Source organism: Marmota marmota, unplaced genomic scaffold, assembly GCF_001458135.2.
Source record: "Marmota marmota marmota unplaced genomic scaffold, marMar, whole genome shotgun sequence".
In the NCBI taxonomy this organism is placed as follows: Eukaryota; Metazoa; Chordata; class Mammalia; order Rodentia; family Sciuridae; genus Marmota; species Marmota marmota.
The window spans coordinates 17748116-17757442 of record NW_025999999.1 but is presented as its reverse complement, the minus strand read 5'-3'; the positions used below and the strand labels follow the sequence as shown (position 1 = coordinate 17757442).

General features: G+C 48.1%; 1 protein-coding gene across 2 annotated transcripts in view; it reads right to left on the bottom strand.

Moving 5' to 3' along the window:
* Window positions 1-9321, bottom strand: part of Vwa2 (von Willebrand factor A domain containing 2) — a 38885-nt gene extending 29564 nt beyond the window's left edge. For both annotated transcript variants that reach the window (XM_048807379.1, XM_015494824.2), the window contains exons 1-2: window positions 8950-9321; window positions 79-140 (exon numbers count right to left, since the gene is read on the bottom strand). In XM_048807379.1, the coding sequence (XP_048663336.1) occupies window positions 79-130 (52 nt within the window). In that variant the 5' untranslated portion in view covers window positions 131-140; window positions 8950-9321. The remainder of the gene's footprint in view (window positions 1-78; window positions 141-8949) is intronic.
* Between the last annotated feature and the right edge of the window lie 6 nt (window positions 9322-9327).

The following is a 9327-nucleotide window of genomic DNA, read 5'->3' as shown; positions in this document are numbered from 1 at the left end:
TGTCTGAAGCAAAATCAGATGTCCAATGTCTTACCCCCCATCCGCGGAAAAAAAAAAAAAAAAAAAAAAAAATCTTACCTCTGGAAAACAGGAAAATACAGATGGCTTCCAGCAACAAGAAAGAGGGCATGTTGACGTAACTACAGGGTCAGGAAAAGAAAAGCAGCATTAGTAATGAATCCTGTGAACAGTTCAAGTCATGCCATCGAAGGAGATGACAACTATTTAGCTTTTTGAGGCCACAAATAGGACCCTGAAGGCCCCTCTTTGCCATCATACAGTCACCTGGAGAAGACACCGATTCCCAAAAAGCCACTTTACTCCAACAACTTGGACTTTCCGCAGCCATCTTTCTCAGAATACCACACCTGCCCCCAACCCACTCCGGCTCCTCTTACAGCCCCTGAGAGGGCTCTGCAGAGTTCAGAGTCCTGGTGCTCAGCCCGGCCGGCCACTTGTGCCTGGGTAAAATGACTCCCCTTTTAGGGGTCTGCATTTCTTCATGAGGAGTTAGAAGCTGACAAGTTGAAGATTTGAGCTCAATGACCTCATTTTCTGAAACCTAGCAAGTCACCCAAACTTTCCCTAGCTGAGACAGTTGAAGAAAGTCTGCATTTTCTACATTATATGGAAACAGTAATCTAGCTGAAGGGATAAAAGTTCTTTTTTTTTTTTTTTAATTTTTATGGTTGAAGAATTCTCCTAGTCTGGGTAATATTCAATGCCATGAGGCCTTGAGGGTGGTATAAAGAAAGTGAATTTTCGTAAGAAACAATAGACCAATAAGGTAACTGATTCCGTAAGAGCACACACCTGAGATTTACTTCTAATTTTAGCTGTGAGGTCATCTCAAGCTGCTCACAGAGCTCCCTCAACCTGCACTACACCCAGATGACTTCTCTCCTTGTCTGACATGCTCCGCAACTTCTGCTGGGGCATAATGTGAGTCCCCAGCTGCAAGAACAGCACACTTCTCAGATTCGACATTCAGAGGATTGGCAGGGCAGGTTAAGAGCTGCCCTAAAAATCAAGATCACCCAGGAAATGTTGCTGCTTCTGATTTACAGGAAAGCCTAAAACAACCCAAGTCATGCTCATGAAGGTGCTGTTCTGGGCCTTTCTTGGAATTGCAGGGAATCTGAATATGCAGTGCATGTGGGCGGGGGGTGTTTTCAGGGGACGCGGCTCACCCTTGGGCTTCATCCCCCCCCCCCAGGGGAGCAGAGAAGGGGAATGACAGGTCATTGTATAATGGAAAAGGAGACTGAGCAAGGCGTACCCAGAGACAGATGAAAGAGGTGGTTGAGAATCCAAAGGAGAAGGGACCCAGGAGGTCACACAGTGAGGTCTCCAGCTCCCAAACCACATGCTTCCCTCTCACCACGGAGCCAGGTCAGCTCAGGGGAACTTGAACCTCCTCTTACCTCAGAGCTCCACCCACTACAGGGCAGATAGTGTGGCTTCTTCACTCAGGTAGGGGCCACACCTGCCCCATGGTGGCCGAGAGTCTGCAACACAAATCCTGAGTCCCTCGTTCTCACCCTGATGCCGTGACCCTGATAGAGGTTGTGGTTCCTCACTTGCAAAATGAGGGGGTTGGACCAGATGCTGCAAAGTGTCTTCTGGTTTTACAAATCCCATTCCCCCTCCACTGTGGGCCCGGATGGTGAGACCTTACTCCATCCACTCCTGGGATTTCACGTTACCTAAACAAATTACACCAGCTGCCCAGACTAGCTGGGTCTGTGTAAGACTAAGAGGTTCCAGTCTTAACCTAAGCAAAACCTGTATCCAATGTTGCAAGAGTGAGGACTCAGGCACTGTCTGGCCGCAATGGAAGGGACACATGTGACCAGAAAGGCTGTGGGCCTGTCGTGGGGCTCACGTGCCTCCTGTCAGCTTCCAGCCCAGGTGCACACCAGCAAGGCAACTTGGGACTTTCTCCCAAGCACGAGTTTTCCCTCCTGCCACCAAGGAGTCAGGCAGCGGGATGAGGGGCAGTGGGAAAGAGTTTCTCAGAGCTGTCCTGGCCTTAGGTTAGGGGCAGTTTTCTGCCCTTACAGCTTCCAACCTTGGGCACATGCAGGAGAGTGAGGCTCAGACCTGCAGATAATTTATAAGAACGAGGGTTAAGGCACCACCTTCCCCGCTTTCTTCCAGGATAAAGAGGACCGGAGCAGAGGAGGTCCCTGCTGCATGGTGAGGCGCCCAGGGAGCAGGCCCACGCCCTCCATGCCATGACACAAGCCCGGGTGACTTCATCTCACCCTATCACGTGCCTCTGCTTGCCCAGTCGGATGTTTTTTGAGTCTCCCAAGTTATTGCTCATTAAAACAGTAGCTTGTTGATGTTGGCAATCTTCGAATGAATGCCGCAGGTCAAATGCCCCCTTGCAAATATCGAGATCAGACGGCACTGGCCTGGCAGCTCTCTTTTGTCTCCTCTAACACAACCCCTATGGTCATGTACTAAAGCTGCCCCATGATGCACTTGTTTTGACTGTCAGGTGGCAAATGCTGAAGAGTAAGGATTGCATCATAGTCTGTGCTGGAGCCTGGTGACCCGTAGGTGCCTGGTGCACAGAAGGTGAGGCACAGACTTGCTGGGTCCACAAAGCACTGCAAGGTCCACCGTCGAGGGCCTGAGGGCACTTGCAGGTGCATCTTCATGCTCAGTGCATTTATGTTTTGTGGGAGTGGGGTGTTGGAGTTTGAGCACAGGGCCACTTTACCACCAAGTTACACCCCCAGTCAGTCTATTTTATTTTTTGAGACAGAGTCTCACTAAGTTGCTGAGGCTGGCCTTAACTTTGTGATCCTCCCACCTCAGCCTCCAGAGTCACTGGGATAACAGGCATGTGCCCCAGCTTTTTAATAATAAGAAAGAAACAAATGCTATTTCAATGTGAGCTCTCTTTGACTCTTCCCATCCAATCAACTCTTTTTGCTGTTTGTTTTTTTGAGAGAGGATTTCACTATGTTGCCCAGGCTGGCCTTGAACTCCTGGGCTCAAGTGGTCCTCCTGCTTCAGCCTCCCAAGTAGCTGGGACCATACCCGTCCTAGAAAAAATTTTTTAAACAAGGATGTATTCCACAGCAAAAATCAACCATGACCACCATCTAGTGAGCACTTACTGCATGCCTGCCAGCAAGTTCTATAAGTCCATATATTTTCTCCTAACCAGCCAACGAGGGTATATTATTCCTATTTTACAGATGAGAAAATTGAGGTCTAGAGAAGTTTTTTTTTGTCCCATGTGACAGTTAATCAGTGGATCAGATTCCAAGCTGGACTCCCAGTGGTCTGTTCAATCCATCACCTTCCACCTTACAGAATCTGAGGAAAGACTCTCTTGAATATTCAAAGAAGGAGAATTGTTGGAGAAAAGGGGCAAGAGAGGACACTGTGGCAGAAGTGTAGACTCCAGATAAAAGGCTATGGGCAGCAATGGGGAACAGAAGTAGACATCTGCCACCCTGAATCCTGCCCTCTGGCGGTTTTCCACCAGCTAATACCTGCCAGCAACTTCCACAACGGGCAGGAGCAGGCGCTTTCCAGGGTGGCCCTCCACATTCTTGTGCAAAGTCGTGGAGAGTGATCTTCATGCCAGGGACAGGAACAGACCTTGGTTCCCAGGTACCCGTACGGTGTCAAGCCTTTTCCATTACAAGGCACCTTGTTCATCACCTACGTTCCTTTCTGTTCCATTACTCATGCTGACCTCTCATGTTACCCACCCCCCGTGGCCAGGCTTTCACAGATGGAGTTAGGAGTGCCTCGCTCCTGATCTTCTCATCAGATAGTTGCTGTGGGGCCCTGGTTCCACACAGGCCCCTGGCAGCATCTGGAACAGTGGAGGAGTGAAGTTTGCTGCAGGATGCCCCCCAACATACGCACACCCACTCCACCTCGTCCTAGGCAGGGATGTGATCGCCGCAGCAAGAAGCAAAGGCCCAAACAAGGCTGCTTTTAAAAGAAGGGTTGGATCGGTGATAGCTGAAGGCAGCAGCGTCCAGGACAATGTCCACTTTCTCTTCAATGATAGGCAACCGGGTGAGCGTAGGATGAAAAAAAAAAAAAAGCCATTTCCATTCCCTTGGAAAATGCAACTATATATTAGATTAGCCCTTGGCAGCCTTCTCCAAATCAGGATGGAAATCTGAGCCCTTTACAAGAGCAGTCCACACCTGAACAGGAAGACTAAAATTGGAGGCAAGAGTCTCCAGCCAAGAAGTCCTTTCTGACTTTTGCTATAACAATCATCTTCCTTTTCCACTGGTAGAATATTTGACTCAGACTCTGAAAGTCCAGGGAAATGGAGGACACACTTCTGGTTTGACATGACAGGGACAGTGTTTTTTGTGTGGTTTTTGCTGCTGTTGTTTTTGGAGACAGGGTCTCACTACATTGCCCAAGATGACCTGACTACAGGCATGCACCACCATGCCCAGTTAGAGCATTTTAAAAGCTACCCAGGAAGTGTCACAGTCTCCCTAAAAGAATCAGCAAGTTTCCAGAACACAACATACTGTCAACCAAAAGCCAGCACCAAGGGGTGAACGTTGTGCCATTTTGGATTCCTTGGGTATCAATCCAGGTCCTCTCACTTTCCTCTCACTGCTAAGCGACAGTTTTAGACAACAGATCTTCATGTTCGTTTGGCTGATATTTGAAATGCTTTACGTTGCCGAGGACCCAAATTCCCTGTAGTGGAACTCTGGAGAATTCTGAGTTGTGGGGGAATACACACACAGGACTGGAAGTACCGAAAGAGAATTCCAGCCCAGCTCTTTCTAGCAGCTGGGTGACTCCGCAAGCAACAGCCTCCCCTGCCTCAGTTTCCATCTGTCGGATGGGGAGAATCTGGGTTTCACAGACTCGTTGTAAAGGACCCAGTGAGGCAGTGTGGGAAAGTCCTTGCTAAATGGTAGACGCTCCTTTTCTAAATCAATGTCAAAAGGTTATTACATTTAACATGTTCACTGAACAAAATCCTTAACCCTGTAAGGTAGATGTTATCGTCTCCATTTTTATAGAAGAGGAAAACAATCTTGGAGAAGGTGGGGCTCAAGGCCACAGACCTAGCAAACCACATACTTGGAGTCCAGCCCAGATCTCAGCCTTGAGAAGGGCGCAGTACCCTGGTGGAGTGGAAGGAGCAGCGCTCAGACATCATAACTGCACATGAACTTTTCTGGTTAATTCCTTCACTTCAGTCTCTCAATTTCCTTCTGTACAATGCAGTGACACCACCCACTTCTTTACCTGAAAAGGTTGTTGCCAGAATTCCATGACACCCCAAACTAAAGGCCCCTGGGACAAGAACCAGGTTACCTAATTTGAACTCTCAGAAATCCAGGTCAAGAGCAGGGCTTGGCATGCTTATGGCAGCACAATTCACAATAGCCAAACTAGGGAACCAGCCAAGGTGGCCATTGCTGGATGAAGGGATAAAGCAAATGTGGCATGTATACACAATGAAGTCTTATGCAGCTATAAAGAAGAATGAAATTATGTCATATGCAGGAAAATGGATGGAACTTGACAACATTATGTTAAGCAAAATAAGCCCAACTCAGGTCAAAGGTCCTGTGTTATCTCTCATGTGGAAGCTAGAGAGGAAATAGGGAAAGAAGGGTGGGGCAGAGGGTGTCTCATGAAAATCAAAGGGAGATCAGTAGAGAAAAGGGATCTTGGGGAGGGAAAGGGGAACTATTGGGAAATAATATTGTTATATTGTGTGCATGTACAAATATGTAACAATAAACCCCACCACTGTGTACTACTATAATGCATCAATTTAAAAAATGTGAAAAACAAAACAAAAATAAAAAGTCAGAGAACACGGCTTAGGACAGGAAGCAGAAGATCAGTGATAATAATCACACCCAGGGAAAGTCGGCAGATAATTCTGTGGTAGAAGAGGAAAAGCAGAGACCAGAGCTGCTTAGCGGATGAAGGCAAAGGGAGGGGAGAGACTTCAAGCATTTTTAGCTGTCCCAAGGGGCTGCTTTGGGCCATGCTGAAACAGGAGGTTGCAGGGAAAGAACATGCAGAGCCTCCAATAGCCTTGTAGATGATGGGAGGGATTTTTTTAAAAATAGCCTTGATTGGAGAAAATTAAAATTAGCAATTGTATTATAGCCCCCCCCATTAAAATGATTTTAATGATTTCAATTTTTAAATCCACTGATGTGTGAAATGCAAATATTTGATGATCACTGTTCTAAATGCCTCATAGTATTGCTGACAGAATTGATACAATTATAAGAAACTTCATTTAATCCATTGAAAATTATTGAGCATCCACCCAGTGCCCAGCACACTTCCAGGTACTGGGGTGCAATGAAAATACTTCGTAACTGCAAGACGCACACGAAGCAGGGGCATTATTAACCAAAGGTACTTTCACCAGGAGCTTATCCTCAGTGTCACCACTGCCAATTAATGATTGTGGACAGGCATGGTGGCACACGCCTGTAATCTCAGTGGCTCAAGAGCCTGAAGATGGAGGATCATGAGTTCAAAGCCAGCCTCAGCAACTTAGCAAGGACCAAAGCAACTCGGGAAAAGAAAAGAAGCGGGAAAAGAAAAGAAGGGAGAAAAGAAGAGAGAAGAGAAAAGAAGAGAGAAAAGAGAAGAAAAGAGGAGAAGAAAAGAAAAGGCTGGGGGTGTGGCTCAGTGGCTAAGCACCCCTGGGTTCAATCCCTATATAAAAAGCCCTGGCATTTGATCCCCAGCACTGAGTTTCCCCTCCTCCCCCCACCAAAAAAAAAAAAAAAAAAAAAAAACAAAAAANTTTCCCCTCCTCCCCCCACCAAAAAAAAAAAAAAAAAAAAAACCAAAAAAGCCAGAAGTAGAAATTTGAGCACAAATGTGTATCACTAGGTGAAAGAAAACAATCTGAAAAACATAAGGTATGATTCCAGCTGTATGACATTCTGGAAAAAGAAAAACTATGGAGATAATAAAAAGCTCAGTTATTGCTGTGGCTCGGGGAGGAGAGATGAGTAGGCAGATGATGTCTGAGGCAGTGAAAAACTTCTGTATGATATCATGGTGAACACATGTCACTGTACATGTCAAATCCATAGGATGTGCAACGCCAAGAATAAATGCTAAACTATGGACTTTGAGTGATAATGATGTGTCACACTGTATTATAAAATATGTACCAGTCTGGTGAGGGATGTGTATAAGGGGGACAGGAGATAATGGGAACGGTCTTATGCTTAATTTTGATATGAACCTAAAATTGGGTATCGAGTTTCCTTATCCATAAAAATGGGCCTCTGACTGCGATGTATGCCAAGGGTCCCCAGTCTCCTTAAGGGAGGGATGGTGGGCCAAAAACCAGCTTTAATCAAAAATACCTTGCTGATAGTTTTTAGACACAGGATGATGAAGGAAGTCACACTCCTCTGTCCCCAGGGTTTGCCTGGGAAGCTAGTCTGTGAAATTCTTATACTCCCAGGAGGTGGCTCTGAGCTGGATGTTGACAGAGGAAGTCACAGAAGAGAGTGGCTTTAGGTTGCTGAAAGGAAGGGACACTCCTGGGGTCTTTGCCAAATACAGTGATACCTCTGAGTTTTCTTCTGATGTGTCTCTTGCCCTTTCTCAATTTACCTTTCTTAATAATGTCACACTGGGAGCAAAACAGACCTTGAATTTTTAGGCCTTAATCTATAAAACACCTGGAGGTCCTACAGTTGGTCTGTTTAATTTGTCAACAGAACAATAATTCCAAAACATAAAAACGGATTTTATTTCAAGCCAACCTGAACAACATCTATAGAACACAAACAAGTTATCAACATGGCCCAGGTCATCTGTAGGGAGCTGTAAAGGGGTGGGGAAAAACATCCACATGATGCTGTTTTCAATAAGGCAGGGAAGTTTCCTCAGGATTCAGGTGCCATCTCACCCCCAGGGTTGAGATTTAATAGAGGCCAGAGGCTGGTCCAGTTTAGCCTTCATTCATTCATTCATCCAGGGTCACACAAATGCGGGTCAACACAGAGGCTGATGACTCTTGACTGTCAAAGCAGTCCCAAACCACCCAATACCACTCCGACTTTCCAGCCTACACCACTGTGTCTTTCCAAAGTCTACAATCAGTGAAATTCAAACAACCTGGTAGATCTCAAGTACAAATGTGGTCTCTCTGGAGAAACCAGTTCACAAATTAAAGGTGTTTATTATTTGAAAAATCCAGGTTTAAATTATTCAGATCTCCAAGACATCCAGCATTCCAACATGTTGCTTACTGTCCACATTAAAAGGCTCCTCTTGCCACAATCAAAGGCAGCGAGGTGCCCTTTCCTCTTCTGCCTGGTGCCCACAATGTTCTTCAAGTTTCCACGGTGCAGTTTTGAGGCCCTCCCATTTTCTGTCTCACAAGACAGGTGTGGCCAAGAGCCAGCCCAGAGAAGCACACAAAGCAAGACTGAGCCAGAGGAGGGAAGGGAGTGGGAGTCAGGGTGTAGGGTGTTGGGGTGTGTGTGTCGGTGGTGGGGGAGCTGGTGATGGAGATAAGTTTCTCCCCAGGCGTGCGTGTGTGTGTGTGTGTGTGTGTGTGTACATGAAGGGGCGTGAACGCGCGGGCACGGCGGCATGGAAGTGGGGGGACCGAAGACAAATTTCTCCCCTCCTGTAAAGTCAAATTCCCTGTACTTCCCAAGGCCCAAGGCGAGTCTCTCGGGCAGGAGGCCCCTCTCAGGTTCTGCTTGCAGACTTTTCTGGGGTCACTACGCTCCAGGGAAAACCGCACAAAGTCACCAGAACACCTGTATATATTCTGTAATGGGGGGAGGGCATGTTCCCAGGGCCTTCTTGCAAAAGGCGAGTCCCCTCTGCAGCCACTAGTGAAGGGAGCGCCGCGACCGTGCCAGGCAGCTCAGGTTTCACACGACACTCTCCTCCCCCCAGACACCGAGCCCCTACACTTACCTGCGTACCGCGCCCCTCGGCTCGGCTCGCGTGTCTCTGCCCACGACCTCCGCAGCTGGCCCTGGGGGACCGCGAGGAACTCGAGGCAGGCGCGCGCCAGGTGCGCTCCTGCCCGGGACGCCGACTTCCCGGCAAGGCCGCGCTCAGGTGGGCGCAGACAAAGCCGAACAAAGCCCGTAACGCCCGCGCGGGCCGGCGCAGCCTCCGCGCTCCTGGTCGGGGCAGCTGGGTCGCAGCAGGGACCCGCTCACGAGGGACGCCAACCGTCGGCCGCAGCCCTGCCAGGCTGCTAGCGGGGCTCTCGGGCAGCGGCAGCGCGGAGTCAACTCGGGCGTGACTCACCGGGCGAGCGCGGCGAGGAGCGCACGGCCACCCAGG